Genomic DNA, 17,059 nt, shown 5'->3' on the forward strand with positions numbered 1-17,059 from the left:
TTATCTTGACTGTCAGTTGGCTTTCCATTATAACTTCATTGAGCTAGCGTTACATCAGAAATTAATTTGTCTTTCTCTGCATGCCTATGTAATACTGATTTCATGAAAGTAATTTGTTTTGTTGTTAGCCAGGATTTCTAAGAGTAGCCAATTAAGTTGTTGTGAACTGTTGAAAATCTATAGGCTGCCATAATATCATAATTATTCTTTTTCTTGGTGATTCCCCACCCTCAGGCTTTCTTTCGCCATATGATATAATAGGTTAAAAAAAATATAAGCAGAAAAAGAAGTGGGCGCGTGCGCGCGCGCGCGCGCACACACACACACACACACACACTGAAAGTTTGTTTGAAGAAATAATAATGCAGTCTTGAATGCCAATGGTGCTGAGCTAAACATTAGCATCAGGAGTAATTCACTTAGAATGATATTGTGCTTGCGTTTATAATGTTTAATATTAAACTTTCAGTGTTAATTTATTTGAGGGAACATTGAAAGAAAAGTTCTCAGATAATTTCTTCTTGAACACATCTTGTTTTTGATATAGCTTTATAGATTTTCCTTCCCTTTTAGTTAATTTTTCTTATTTCCTCTTTAGGGTCTGATGTTGCATCATGGATAGTCTGAACAGATTTAGTGAGTTCTTTTTTTTTAAGTTAAATGAAATTTAAAATTTGCTTCTTAAAATCAAGATAAAAGATGATAGTAAATGATTATCAAAGATTAACATGTATGATTATTATAATCAAGATATAATAAACTATAATATTAAGAAAATTATATTCAAAATTTTGTTAGTGATATCTAAAATAATTATCCTAAATGAAAGTCGCCCCTACCCACTTGTTGTTTTTTAAGATTGTAATATAGCCTAAAATATTTTAATTCATATTTTTGTACTTTTTCAGCTATTGGCATATTCCTTTTGTTGATATATTTAACTGGTTGTGATACTTTTTTTCAAAGGAGAAGATCTTTACATGGTATGTAGGCCCTACTCCCACCATATAAATTGATTCCAATTAAAGTGATGATCTCTTACTAGAATGCTTTTCACTATTCATAATAAAAGAAAATTTTAACTTAAATTAAATTAAGTAGGAAAAAATTTTTTTACAAATTCCCACTTGCATTTAAATTAATTTTGAATTTATGAAATGTATAAATTGTTCTCATTTCAAATCCTTCATATAGCCAAATCCTTAAGTTCATGTTTTGTTTATATTTTTGCTATATTACTTGATCTTGTAACATTAATTTTTCGTTGTATTTCAATATGTTAAAAAATGCTACCCTCTCTCTCCCATACATCTAAAAGTTAAGAATTGTTTAAAAACATATTTTAGTTTCTCATGTTCTTGAATTCAACTTTAAGCTATAACTAGCATATAAAATTTTTCAGATGATTCAGTATTAGATTTTTGTAACTTAAGTATTTTAAAAGAAATAATAATTTAATGCTTATAATAGTCAGATGCAAAATCAGTATGGTACTATATAATATGTATTTTATACTGCACCATCTTGATTTTTAATGAATATTTGGAAATCAAACCTAATGGAAGAATACATGCTTGTTAAGACCATGCCGTGCCCTCTATAGGAGCTTTCAAAGGATGCAAAAATATGCAAGATAAAATGCTGACCTTTCATCCTTTCTTTTTAGAACAAATGATTTGTAGCTCTTAGTAAAAAGGGCAATACAGCTTTTTTGTCTTGCTATTTATTTGTAACGGTGTTCAGACGGCCACATTGGCCTAAATTTTTATTTTGGCATGTGCAATGTTATTTCAAAGTACAGTATTAAGAAATAAGAAATACTTACTTGAGTACTACAGAATGAGTTTTTTGTTTAGAAAAAATAAATTCCTTAAATTTAAAATTTAGTCTTAAAAATGAAGTTTAACAGAATATTTACTTAGTTATTGTTTTATTTGTGGAAATATTTTTGATTATTTGTATCCAGAATTTTGTTATTTGTTCTCAATTGAAATTATAGCCATAAATTAACTTTTCTTAGCCCATCAGTGAATGGGGATACTTTTTTATCATTTTAATTTTGATTAGGTTCTTTCCCTACTTGCTATTGGACTACTGAGCTTTTTAATGAAGTTCTAAGAGCACCATGACATTTTAAAAGGGTACAGTTAACTGAATACCACAACTCAGTAACAAATGATGACCATCATCAGGTACTTTTTAACAGTGGTTATGATTAAGCACTAATAAAATTTTTCTTTGTGGCACTAGTCATTGAAAATGTCATCACCCTTCGCAGCATCTGTTCTAATAGTACATGTATGCATTACATCATCAGCACATGCCTTGAGCCAGCTGTGCTGAGAGGCACTATGTAAAATAAATGGATTTTCTGTTTATACTCTGTGAAACTACAGTTAGAGGAGTTCTCAAGATTGAGAGAGAATACAAGAAACAGCACCATATTTAGTAATCTATGTATGTAATCATTCTTTTACTGCCCAACTTCAAAATTGCAGAATAAACCTTTCTTCTTCCTCATTTATTCCTTCAATGTCAGCTTTCAGGAACAACCTTCCTTCACATGTATTTCTTGAAAATTACAGTTTACAGAAATTCAAGTATAACGTGAACAAGTATCATCTATCTTCCCAGTCTTCAACCATGCACGGTGCTAAGTACTGTAGGTTCTACCTTTTGTGTTTTTCCTAAAATAAAAATAAGGTGATTAGATTGTTTGTTTTTTAGTGTATGTGTAATAAACATTTTATGTATGAAATTCTGTATATCAGTGAATATTAAATTTGTGACCTATACATACTTTGCATCCCCCACCCTCAGGAAAATTCTTGTTTGTGCTTCTGGTGCATTATCATCAGTAAAACTATGAATAGTTAGAAGGAAACTAGTATGCTAGTAAGTCAGCTTTATCCTTAGCTGAGGATGCAATAGAATCTATTAGGTTGCAATAGAGGCAAGAGTATATATAGTCAGAAGTTGTGACCAATAGTCGGCAAGAAACCAGAATGCTCTACTAAAGTTCGGACAAGAAGCTAGTTTTCTTTCTTAGCCTGTTAAAAATAGTGTGGATTGATTAATAGCTGTTACAGTTATTGCAAGCTTTAGTGCAAGCAGAAACTATGCTCAAGATTTGGATACAAGCCAGTTACGATATGCTACAGTCCTATCTTGAATGGCCTTAGCACATTTATTGAAAAACCAAAGTTTAGATAAATGACAAGATTTTAGAGTGGAATGTGCAATACAGGATTGTTATTATTAGTAGTACTGGAAAATGATGCAAGGAAGGAAGCTTATTCAGAATCAGCCAAAAAGGAAAAAAAAAAAAAAAACACTTTCTCATCTCATCTGCCCATTCCCTCTAATAATATATCTAATTCTTCCTCAAGTTTATTCAAACTACCCACTTTCACTGTTGTGAAAGTGGTAGTTTGTATACGGATGGTAGTTTGTTTGAACAATGAATTACTCTTTGGCTGAAAGCAGATTTTCACACATCTGCCCTGCAGCCATCCATTATATATATATATCTTAATATATTTTATTGTAATGGGGGATTTTAACTTTCCAGATATTGACTGGAACTTGTGGGTTAGTCTTGCACGCTAGCAAGACTTTTGTGGTTTTATTGGAGGATTGTTTTCTACAGCAACATGTTTGAGGGGCAACCAGAGGAAGTAATACCCTTGATCTGATTATTAGCAGTTATTATTCATGCATTAAGAATTTGCTGATAAAGGAACCACTAGGTGACAGTGATCAGTGTACTGATGTGGGATTTACTTAAATATGTAACTACCATCAAGGGTAAAGGGAAGGGTTTTTGTTCTCATAGAGGTGATTAGTGGTCTGAGAGAGGTTTTTTTTTTAATTCTATACAGTGGGATCAACTGATGATATTACCAACAGTCAATTCTAATTGGAAAACCTTCAGGGACTTAATCTTGAAGGCTACTAGGCTTTTAATACCAACTAAGAAATACTGTTCAAGGTTCAGGCCTAAATGGATGCTGGATGAATTAATGAGGCTTGTGACAGAAAAGGAAAATGCATGGGATGCATATAAATTATCAGGCGACACAGAAGCCTATGGTAGATATAAGCTAGTCTGTAATCAAGTCACAAAGGAGGTTAGGCAGGCGAAGGCAGATTACAAGAAATTCTTGGCAAAGGATGCAAAGAAAAACAGCAAAGAATTCTTTACTTATGTAAACTCTAGAAGAAAGGGGATGAATCAGATTGGTCCACTTAACATGGATGGTTTGACTATTGATGATTCTGCTCAAGTAGCTGATAAACAGAATGAGTATTTTGTGTCTACATTCACATGTGAGGAGTTGTTCAAGGAGGGAAATACCAGAAATTTATCAAACTCTTAACAGGGAGATAAGTGATTTTGTAATAACTGAGAGCAAAGTGGAGGAAAAATTGTTGAAGTTAAACATAAAAGGCACCTGGGGTAGATGGAATCTATCCAGTTATAATGGAGGCATCAAGGAAAGTAATCAAACCTTTAGCATTAATTATGAGAGCATCCTTAGAGTCAGGGGAGATGTGCAAATGTATCCTCAACTCACAAAAGGGGTTCTAAGGGTGGCAACACCTCCGTAGCCAGGTGGGCAGGAGCAGCAGTGCGTAGCACACGCTTCTTTATTATACCAGGATTCAAGCCCATGAGCATCGTATATCTCCAGAGAAATATGGCCTTAATTGCTAATGTTCCTAAAAACCAAATAACAACAACAACAACAAAGGGTGACACAAATATTTATAGACCTGTTAGTTTAACTTATGTTCCAGGGAAAATAATGGAGTCACTGGTTAAAGAGGTGATACAGGATCACCTAGACAAAACAGCAGTAATAGTTCAGACACAGCATGGGTTTGTTAAGGGGAAGTCTTGTGTGACCAATTTGATTGGATTCAAAGATGTGGTCACAAAAGAATTGGATGCAAAAAATAATTTTGATATCATACACTTGGATTTCAGAAAAGCTTTTGATACTGTTGCACATGGAAGACTGCTGTACAAATTGGAGTGGTATGCCATTAAGGGCAAGTTACTGCAATGGATAAAGGGATGGTTGAGTGGGAGATGGCAGAGAGTGGTAATAAATGGACACTGCTCTACATGGACTAATGTTATTAGTGGAGTCCCCCAGGGTTCGGTGCTTTCTGTATTTATTAATGATATTGATGAAGTTATGTCAGGCCTAATGTCCAAGTTTGCAGATGATACAAAGGTTGGCAGGATTGTTAATGACAGTAAATACAGTATGTTACTGCAATAGGATCTAGAAAAGTTAAGCAGATGGGCTGAGAAGTAGCAACCGAAGTTTAACATTGACAAATGAAAAGTACTCCATATGGGTAGCAGTAACCGAAGGGAAACATACCAACTGTGTTGCACTACACTCAAGGAGGTAGAGAATGAAAAAGACTTGGTGGTAATTGTGCAGTCAGATATGAAGTTCTATGATCAGTGCAGACAGCCTGCCAGACCAGGTCATGGAGTTTTGTCAATGATATATAGGAATTTTTCTAGCAGAGACATGATGATGATTATCCCCTTGTATAAGGCAATGGTCAGGCCATACCTTGAGTACTGTTTAAAGGTCTGGAGGCCTCATTTTAGTAAGGGTGTAGAGTTGCTAGAACGAGTAGAGAGAAGGGCAACAAGATTGGTGAGAGGAACAAAGGGGTGTGCTTACGAAGAAAGGCTCAAGTTCTACAAGTTGCAGCAGCTGGAGACTAGGCACCTGCGAAGTGATCTGATCGAGGTGTATAAGGCCTTGATTGGTTTGAGTAGGCTCAATGCTGACAGGATACTTCCACTTGCTGAATTTAAGAACCTGAGGGGTCATAGATTCAAATTGAGGAAAGACAGTTGTAGAATAGATCTGTGGAAGTTTGCCTTTAGCCAGGGTAGTTGATTGCTGGAACAGACTTCCATCTGTTGTTGTGGGGATTGATAGCTTAAATGAATTTAAGGCTAAACTGGACAAACATTTGGAGTGACGGATGGATGAAATGGGAAGGGATTTTTTTTTTTTTTTTTTTTTGGTTGATGCTGTTATATGCTTGCTTTATTGCATCATATGCCTCAACTAATGCTAATATTGTAACCACTTTTGCCTGGTAGGTGTTTCATTGGGAAATTCTTAACTATGAATGACATTGCTGATAATCAAATAAAGAGTATTGCTTTCTCTCACTGTCTCTCAGCCAAGGTGATGCAGAAGACAATCATTTATTTACACCCAGAAAGCTCTGCTATTGTGTGAGCAACCATTCCACAAGTTCCAGTCAATACGTGGAAAGTTAAAATCTCCCATTATAAGACATTCCGATTTACTTGTCTAGTTCATTTGTGTATATTGCTGTTCATTTTAATCATTAATTATTTTGCCTATTAACATGCTTGTACTCATTTTTGTTTTCACAGTTCATATGTTAAACTAAACTGACGCAACATTATTGCTGGCCACCAACTTCAACTTGTACACCGCCTTAGATTCTGTGCTTCTGAGCCAAACATGACTCCTCCCTCTACCCCGTCCATTTGTCCTTTTTGTACCCATTGTATTTGCAATGGGTACAAAATGGTGTATTGTCAATGATATATAGCTCATGGTGTATTGTCAATGATATATAGGAATTTTTCTCGCCAGGATAAGGAGGTGATTATTCCCTTGTATAAGGCAATGGTCAGGCCACACCTAGAGTACTGTATACAGGTCTGGAGGCCTCATTTCAAGAAGGATGTAGAGCTGCTGGAACGAGTACAGAGAAGGGCAACAAGATTAGTGAATGGAACAAAGGGGTGCTCTTACGAAGAAAGGCTTAAGTTTTGCAAATTACAGTGTCTGGAGACTAGGTACCAGCGAGGTGATCTGATAAAGGTGTATAAAGCCTTGAATGGTTTGAGCATGCTCAATAGGTGCCTCCGTAGCCAGGTGGGAAGGAGCAGCAGTGCGTAGCACACGGTTCTTGATTAGACCGGGGTTCGAGCCCGTCACCACCAAATACAGAGGATGTGGAAAGGTCAGGGAATGACCACCGCATATCCTGGAGCAATATGGCCTTAGTTGCTAATGCTCCTAAAAAATCAAATAACAACAAGAAAATAACAACAGCATGCTCAATGCTGATGGGATTCTTCCTCTCGCTCAGAATAATCACCTGAGAGGGCATAAATTCAAATTGAGGAAAGACAGATGTAGGATAGACGTGCGGAAATTTGCCTTTAGCCGGCGGGTGGTTGGTGGAACGGACTTCCATCCCTTATCGTGGAAGTTGATAGCCTAAATAAGTTTAAGGCTCAGCTGGACAGGTATTTTGAACGAACAGAGGGGTGAAGTGGAAGTGGTTTTTTTTTTTTTTTTTTGGCTGATGCTGCATAAGCTTGCTTTCTTGCATCAAATGCCTCTGCTAATGCTAAAATTCTGCTTTCTCTGTGTTTGAGTGGCATGTTTCTGACATCTGTACAATGACTGCATTTGATGACTTAACTATTACTTCAATTTTTTTTTTTTTTACCATACTCCTAGAATTATTGTACAAGCAAGTATATATATGCACCTTTTTTGATTTTAATAACTCTAACACACCCATGTATTTGCTCTTCTCGTGAGAATTGCTAGTAAATCCTGTAATCTGAAACCTTGCTTTCCAGCCTGCTGCATGTCTCAGTAGAAGCAATGTGGGAATCAATTTTACCTCTCTGCTTGTGGCTGCCATTAAATTACAAAGTGTGGCTATTAAATAACAATACTACTGCAATAAAATAAATATGAAATATTTCATACTTACAAGTAATCCTTTTCAAAATAATTGCTTTGGGCTTGCACACACTGTTCTGTACATTTCTTTCATGCACAGAAACATTTCCGAAATCACCTCCTGACATTCAGAAAAAAAAAAAAACACTTTTTTCTGAATGTCTTCGGTGGACAAAATAGGTTCTCTTAAGTATACTTTTCAGTTTAGAGAAGCAAAAAAAAAAAAAAAAGTCACAAGGGGCCCTATAGGCTTGGCAAGTATAGTCCAGGTTTACACACAGGGATTTTTTTGGCCAGAAACTGGCAAACAGTGTGTTGTGTGCTGGAGCATTGGCTGGATGCTTCATCAAGACAATCTTTCACAACTCAGGTCTCTTCCTTTGAATATTTTCACACACCCTTATGAACTTCAATATATGTTTGATTGAAAGTCTAATTTGGTGGAACTTATTCAGCCATAATAATTCCTTTAATGTTGAAGAAAATAAGAAACATGGTTTTAATTTTTGATTTTAATAATCTTGGTTTTTTGTTCTGGTGGAATTTTTTATCTTCCATTGCATTGACTGTCTTTTAGTTTCTGGGTTGTACTGGAACAGCTAACTTTCATCACAGGTAATTTGGATACCCAGTCTGGATCTTCAATATTTTTTTTTCAAAACATTTTCACAAACTTGAAGTCTTCAGTTTCTTTGGTGTTTACCAAAATGGTGCAAAATTTTTTGCACTATCTTGGGAAATTTTCTCTTGCCTAAATATTCAGTTAAAATTGTAATATCTGTGTGTGGTGTTGTGTGTGTTTTTTTTTTTTTTTTTTTTTTGTCCATATTGAGTTCTGATGCAACTACTCTGTTGCTTAAATGAGGATCACTTCTACTCAGTGTTCTTACCTGGTCCACATTTTCATCAGTTTTTGTGGATACTGGATGTCCTGGTCAATTGTTTTTTTCACATTCTCTCTTCCTTCTAAAAAATATTTTATGCCATTCAAACATGCAAGCTCTCGACATATTTTCCCCATAAACTTGATGTAGCAACTCCATGACTTTCAGTTGATGTTTTCTTTAGTTTTTTTTTTTTTTTATTCTTTTTAATTTGAGGTTGATTCATTCGATTCTTTTGTCTATCATTTTTCCAGAAAACTGCAAATACACAAGGTAATGAAAACCTGTCCCACTGCAAAGCAAATGGATGTATTGGAACGTTACTTGGCAAACATAGGGAAAGGTTCAAAGTCAACTTCTGTGCCTTTATTTTGCAGGTGGTATTTGGTGTATAGTAGCTGCATGCAAAACATTTTTTATTTAATAGCCACACACTCATATTAGTGTGTGTCCCAACTAGCAGTTTTCTGACCCACCTAACACTATCTTGATAGCATCAGCAAATATTTTTACACTAGTGCTATTTAAGTATATCGCATCCTTCTTTTTTAAAAAAAAAAAAAGAAAAAAACTCTTTCCATACATACCATGCCAAGGAATATTGTATCTCAAGTGCCTGGCACAATCTCTCCTGGGCCAAAGTGATTGAAAAGGCTTTCATATATTCCCTTTTATCATGGCTGAGCAGAATTGTGGACATTTTCAAATTTCATCCTAACTCTGACTTTTTTTTAACATTGCTCTGCTAAGTAAATCCTCAGGTCCTTCTATCATTGATATCATTAGTACCAATGTATACAACATCCATTGTGCCCTTAAAAGATGATAGCTGCTGTACAACATTACCTTTCTTCCCCTGGGAGACATATCCTTGACCATTTCTATCAATTCTTTTTTTACTTCGGTCTGGGGAGTGGCTGTCAAAAGATATTTTAAATGGAATGGAGGTCAGCAGTGGTAACACAATTTGCATGAGTAGCACACAGAAGAATATTTATACTTTTTTTTTTTTTTTTTTTTAGGACAAAATTCTTTTATAGTCCATCAGCCACATCTAGTGGAAATAAGTGCAATTGTGCAAAAAATTATGCAGCACCAACATTGTCATTAGAAGCTTTTTCAATTATTATTACCATACCATTTTATAACATCAATAAACTATTTACTAATCTAAGTCAGATTTAAGTTAGATCTAAACTATTTACTGATCTAAGTCAGATTTTTCACAAAATTGTTATTTTATTATTATTTATTTTTTTTGTGTACAGGTCAGAAAAGGTATTCCATTGCTGTTATAAGTAGTATTTTTAAATTTAAACCTCTCAAAATTCAATGTGGCAGATCATTCAAAGATGGAACCTTCAATTAAAAAATGGTCTGAATAGTCCCATAAATTTGTGACATCTTTGGCAAACCATAGAGGATAGTTCATGTCTTGTACGTGTTGTCTGAAAAAAAAAATTAAGCAGAACCAAGAGGCCACAGGAACATCTGTCAATGCATCTCCCATCCATAGGCAGCTGCATAGCAATGGATTATGGAAGGGCAAGTTGTGCATGAGCCCAATGTCGTGGTCATCATTTGTAGTGGTGCTCCTTATATTCCTGAACAGCAGAAGGAGTGATACATCTCTCACAGTGTTTCATTCTGATAGACATGTTTTGATGTGAAGATTTCCCGAATTTTGTATGAGTGTATTGGCTTAATTTTGAAGTTTGTTGGAGGCTGTCTTCATAGGAGAATGTTTCATGTGGTTTGAACTTGATCTGTTGATGATAATGCTTGAAACCATGAATTCTGTGACCTACTTAGGAGTTTTGGTCACCTGTGCTGCTACTTACGCTATGGCACTGCTATAGAACTTAGCCCTGTCAGTATCAGCAAGAGATGCTCCATGCAGAAGGGTCAAACAGTATTAGTTTGTGGGCAATGTTGAAGTTATACTAGCTGGTCCTGAACTCAATCTCATTGAACATCTGTAGGATGTGTTGGAGCACTGGATCAATCTGTGGTCAAAATGGACTTCCAAAGTGTCTTTTGCAGGAATGGAGGCAAATGTAAACTGATAAACTACTAGAAGTTGGTAAAACATATGCCCAGGAGGGTTGAAGCAGTTATACTGAGTCTTCTAAAAGTAACGTTCGGTGATTAGAAGTACTCTCTCTCTCTCTCTCTCTCCCTGATTATCGAAGAATGCCCATTCTTGTGAACTAATTCATTAATTTTTGTATAAATGGGTGCTATGTCATATTTAAACCTAAAGGTATGAAAATGGCTCCCAGCAGTTGCATTTTTGCCAGTCCTGTGAAGTATGTTCTAAGAACCGTCCTTTTTAAAACAAAGAACATTGGTGTTTGAATGGCAATGTTGTCTGTATAGCCCATTCACTGAAATGATTTTAAACTAACTTGCCATATTACATGAAAACTTAAAACATGGCCAATGACGTGGGGAGAAAGTTCATTAAAAAGTTGATCAGTAATGTTTGTTAGAGTTCAAGCTCTTTTTCTGTATAAAGGCATTCTGATATTTAGTATTTATCTTTTATTTGATAATTGTTGTGTTATTTTTCTTTACAGCAATTTGTAGTTGGATGAAGAGCCACAATGTATATAACATTGCAAAAGGAGAAACCTACCATTTAAATGTATTTGAAAATGGGACCAATTGGCCAAAAACTTGGCGAAACTGCAGGCTCAAGCTCATAACTTGTTCATCCTGCCACTTTGTTGTATCGATCCACCATATTGATGTGCCTTCTTGTTTTGAAACAGATAGCAATTTCTGCAAGTAAGAGTGCACTGTAAATTTTTTATGCTATTTAAACAACTGCTTGCAGATTTCCAAGTTATGAAATTAAAAATTGTGTATACATTAATGAAAAAGTTAGATTTATGAATTTTTTTAATATAACTAAATTATATTTTATTTAAAAAAATTATTTTAAATATATTTAAAAAATATATAAATTATAATACTGTATTTAAAAAAAAAATATATATATATATATCCAATATTTTAAATTAAATAAAACATAAGCCAGTAGTATGGCAAAAACTGTAGAGCGAAAATTAACATAAAAATAACCCAAATAAACAATCGAACGAAAAAAAGAATAGATATAAATAGTAGCCCAGAAACCCTTGTATAATTTCGATCTTTAAATCCAATTAACAAAAACTATACAAAATTTAGGATAATGCCAATTATTTATTAATTTAGCGGTACCCCCCCGAGAGGTACCAGTTCCGAAAGACGTGAAATATCACCAAAAGAGGTTTAAAGGAACTACCAAACGATAACAAAATCAAAATAAATTAAAATAAAATAGACTGACGATCATGCCCCATCTCGACAGAGGACCACGAGGCCAATAATGGTCATGGAATCGCTGCATTTCAATCGCTATACAAATCGTCGCCATGGTGAAAAGATCGAAGTACCAATTCACCCTCCCTCCAGCGATTCCATGTCGAGATGGGGCATGATCGTCAGTCTATTTTATTTTAATTTATTTTGATTTTGTTATCGTTTGGTAGTTCCTTTAACCCTCTTTTGGTGATATTTCACGTCTTTCGGAACTGGTACCTCTCGGGGGGGGGGGGTTACCACTAAATTAATAAATAATTGGCATTATCCTAAATTTTGTATAGTTTTTGTTAATTGGATTTAAAGATCGAAATTATACAAGGGTTTCTGGGCTACTATTTATATCTATTCTTTTTTTTCGTTCGATTGTTTATTTGAGTTATTTTTATGTTAATTTTCGCTCTACAGTTTTTGCCATACTACTGGCTTATGTTTTATTTTATTTAATTTAAAATATTGGATGTATTTCAGCTTCATATGGAGGAATTGCATGTCGCTGCCTCTAATGAATACTTAAGGATTTATTTATTTATACATTTTATTATAATTTAACCTTATTTAATGTAATTCAATGATTGTGTGTGTGTGTGTGTGTGTGTGTGTGTGTGTGTGTGTGTGTGTGTGTGTGTGTGTGTGTGTGTGTGTGTGTGTTTAAATATAATATAATTTGTTTAAATTTTATATTTTTTAGTATAACTAAAATATCATAACAGCTTTTCACAAAACAATCTTTGATGTGCAGCCATAACATTTAGTTGTGTGTGTGCATGCACATACATTTAATTCTGATTTCCATAGTAACAGTAGACTGTAGGCTACTATTTAATAAATTCAGACAGACTGATATTAAAATATTACCTATAGCATTTCTGGAATATATTCTGGTTTATGCTGTAAAACATAACCGAATAAACTGAAGCAAATAATAATTGAACCAGAACTGACAAGTATAAAGTTATAGAATTCTTATAGTACCGTGATAATAGACTAATATAAAAATAGTGAAATGCTTAAAGTGCAGTACTCTCCTTGAATATAATCTGCAATAGTTTTATGAAAAGACTGATGGCTAAATATAAGGTGGAATGGTTAAGTTAATGCATTAAGATGGGATGAGATTTAATTTAACGGAATTTTAAAATAAGCGCAAGGAAGCAGAAGTGCACTACTCCGTCCCTGGTTGTCATAAAATAGTTGATCTGGAACATAAAGGAATTGATAATGCCAATAGTCGTGATGACAGACTTTCGTTAAGTTACAACATCTTCAGTTGGCGGTGTTAAGTGAGAAGTAACGCGTGCTGTATTTTAAGGAATTTCCTATACTCTGGTGATGCTCTTTGGAACACGTGGGAATCTCAGATGTGAGAGATTCCAAGCCAAGGAAAGGTGAAAGGGAAGTTTTGCATTTAGGATGTTGAGATTAGTGTTGTGTCAAAACCATTCGATAATGAGGGCTTCATATTGAAGAATTTTGTGGCTGGTTTTAAGTCTTATAATGGTGATAGTGGAGTCAATTAAAGGAGTGTGATTGTGGGTTTGGGCATGAATTGTGAGTTCTGTACTAGCTTGTCCCGATCTAAGACTATTAGAGTGGTAGTATGCGCAAGTGTTGGAGGTTTTGGTAGAACCAAACTTGGTAGTAGTACTACCAATTGTTGGAGGTTCTACCAAAACCTCCAACACTTGCGCATACTACCACTCTAATAGTCTTAGATCGGGACAAGCTAGTACAGAACTCACAATTCATGCCCAAACCCACAATCACACTCCTTTAATTGACTCCACTATCACCATTATAAGACTTAAAACCAGCCACAAAATTCTTCAATATGAAGCCCTCATTATCGAATGGTTTTGACACAACACTAATCTCAACATCCTAAATGCAAAACTTCCCTTTCACCTTTCCTTGGCTTGGAATCTCTCACATCTGAGATTCCCACGTGTTCCAAAGAGCATCACCAGAGTATAGGAAATTCCTTAAAATACAGCACGCGTTACTTCTCACTTAACACCGCCAACTGAAGACGTTATAACTTAACGAAAGTCTGTCGTCACTACTATTGGCATTATCAATTCCTTTGTTCCAGATCAACTATTTTATGACAACCAGGGACGGAGTAGTGCACTTCTGCTTCCTTGCGCTTATTTTAAAATTCGGTAAAATTAAATCTCATCCCACCTTATATTTAGCCATCAGTCTTTTCATAAAACTATTGCAGATTATATTCAAGGTGAGTACCGCACTTTAAGCATTTAACTATTTTTATATTGAACCAGAACTTAAATACTAATGTAATAGTATATTGTTTAAAATGGAAAATGGAAATAGAATTTTGTATAAAATAAAATCTCTATACAGATAATTATAGCATAAAACTAGCACTATAAACTGAAATTCTCTAGCTATTTAGTCTGTTGAAAAATAGATGCACTGTTTTTCAGTGGACTAGCTGGCTATGGCTCTTTTGTGCAGAAATGGATAGCCAGGCATTACCCACTGCTTGACATGACCCAAGTGCTACTGTGACCAATATGAAGCAGTTGCCATATGTCATCCAGATGTTAACTGCCTTAGAAATATTCATTACTATGAATAAGTCAAAAAAAAGCTAGAAGTGTAATAAAGTCCATTATATGATTGACAAAACCCCACGAGCTGTCCTGGCAGTATGCCTGCACTGTTCAGAGAATTTCGTATCTGACTGCACAGTTACCCCTAGGTCTTTTTTCATTCTCCACTACTCTGAGTATAGTACAACAGTTGATAAGTTCCTTGGAGATTACCACTATGCATATGCAGTACCTTGCATTTTTCAATATTAAACTTCAACTGCCATTTCTCAGTATTTCAAATCATCAGATTTATATACAATGCTCATATCATTAGTGTACATGCAAGTATACATACATATGTTCTTACTCTTAGTTACCCTAACACAGCCCATGTATATGTTTGTTCCATGATTTTATTGTATTTGTATTTTTGTATGGGCAGCTCCTAGAACAGAAGTTCATCTCCACCTCTTTGCTCAGTTCAGTTTTGCAGACTGTCAAAGTAAGGCCAGTGTGGGGGGAAAAAAAAAATCCTCCTGCACAGGACGGAGGGTTCTGTGCCAGTTGAACTGGAATAGGAGAAAAGGAAGCAGAGAGAAAGGAGAAAAAAAAAATTTTTTTTCATTCCGCATGGGAGAAAGTGATAGGACAGAAAAATTGTCTGTGAGCTTGTGTGTGTGTTTTGTAGTGTTGTGTATTGGCCTTTTGGCTACCTGGAAGCAGTGATCACCTAGACTTCTGCTTCCAGGTACTTGTCCCTAGCCATGGGAAGGCAAGGCCTTCCCTACTACTGCTCGTCCTCCTCCTTGGGGAATGAATTTCCCAGGGAGGATAAGAAAACTAGAATAAGGTGAAGAGGGGGAAGGACAAGGGGAGGGGGCTCCCCAGCCCAGAGGAGCCCCAGTCCAGGATAAATTGTTAGGAGAGAAAATAATAATAATAAAAATGAGTGGGTGAGAGGTTGCTAGCCTGACCTGGGGAGCCCCAGGCTAGGGCACAACACGAGAACGAAAAAAATAAAAAATAAAAAAATTCTTTAAATCCCACATCCCGATTGCAGAAAGGAAGGGAGCATCGATCAGGTGCCAGCAACAGATAGGGAGATTAATAAATAAATACTAATAAAAAAAAAGTTTTTCATCCTGTGCAGGACAGAGGGGGGGGGGGGGGAAGTGTAGCAGGAGAGTGCTACTGCTACTCCGGATCCAGGAATTAGTCCCAGACCCAAAGCAGAACACGAAGAGAGAAAGAGAGCAAAAAAAAGTTATGATAGGACATTCATCATTTTGCAGTCAGCTCATGTCCTAGGTTGGTGGTCATTAGTTCTAGTCAGGTTTAGGTGTCTGCATCTGGCAAAAACTTCCTTAGCAAATGTTGCCCTCAGGTTGTCAGTTATTGTAATAAGTTGGTCAATATGGCTAGGGTCAAGGTTTGTCACAATAGTTTTCAGTTTGGCTCGCTGCTCTTCATATTGAGTGCAGTCGAAGATTGTATGAAACCAGTTATCTTTTATCTTTTCCCTGCATCAGTTTGAGAGTCCCAGCTGAAAATAGTTTCTCATTAAGGGAGCTGTGCCCCATTACCAGGAAAGACGTTTCAAAGCTCATTGAGAACTACCTTCCCTGTACTTTATTCATTATAAATGTTACGTCTGGGAGGAATCTTTCGGTCACAGTCCCGAGGTTGATGACCTACAGCAGGGCCTGAAGTCCCATACACCTTGCTTTCCTGGCTGCTGTATGTACCAATAGTATAAGTGCAAGAATCACTTTCACCTCTGCTTGTGGCTCTAGTTAAGCTATTAGTGTGTGTATCCTCCCTTCCCCAAGTAGCAGTTTTCTGACCCATCTCTCACTGCCTTGATAGCATCAGCAAAACATTGACTTCTTGTCTGTCCATTAAATCTGATTGATTGTCTTTTAAATTCTAAAGAAAAATTCACTGAAGTTGCTAGAATGTTATGAAAAAAAGTGCTGCACTATGAAATAAAAAAAATTGATGTTTTGATTCTGTATTTTTTTGTATTCTACCACAAACTACTAAGTTTTTTAGTTTGTGGTAGAAGAGCTTTAAGTAATTTGCAAATAGTTTTGTCATGTCATATAGTTGCAGTGAACACTGAAGCTTATTCAGAGGCTGAAGTGCCTCTAGAACACCCTGATCAGAAGTTAGGATTGCATCAGAGTGATGTCTAACATGCCCAGCAGGCATGTTAGACATCAAAATATGGTGATTAGGAAAATTCTGGTATCCTTGCACTCTAAATGTAAATATTGTGAAGGGCACATGAATTTTGTTTTGCTTACAATTTCTTTACAGGAACTGTAAAACGTGGCTTGGTTCAGTATTTCATAAATTACTTCAATGGTCATGAGAGAATGATAATGCTTCATACAGTGTTTTGATATTTCTATCTGAAGCATCTTAATTAGATGCAAGTTAAATTTGCTTTACTATTAATTAAAAT

General features: G+C 35.5%; 1 protein-coding gene across 2 annotated transcripts in view; it reads left to right on the top strand.

Annotated features, from left to right (window-relative positions):
• Positions 1–17,059, top strand: part of LOC150082916 (uncharacterized) — a 159,200-nt gene that overhangs the window by 49,753 nt on the left and 92,388 nt on the right. The window contains exons 2-4 of one of the 2 annotated variants that reach the window (XM_090376910.1): positions 599–636; positions 909–983; positions 11,245–11,455. In XM_090376910.1, coding sequence (XP_090233036.1) covers positions 615–636; positions 909–983; positions 11,245–11,455 — 308 coding nt within the window. In that variant the 5' untranslated portion in view covers positions 599–614. Of the gene's footprint in view, positions 1–598; positions 637–908; positions 984–11,244; positions 11,456–17,059 lie in introns of those variants that run through there. The other variant, XM_090376911.1, reaches the window with a different exon arrangement.

The sequence above is a fragment of the Mastigoproctus giganteus genome, chromosome 7, assembly GCF_048544385.1.
Source record: "Mastigoproctus giganteus isolate SK-2022 chromosome 7, ASM4854438v1, whole genome shotgun sequence".
NCBI classification, from domain to species: domain Eukaryota; kingdom Metazoa; phylum Arthropoda; class Arachnida; order Uropygi; family Thelyphonidae; genus Mastigoproctus; species Mastigoproctus giganteus.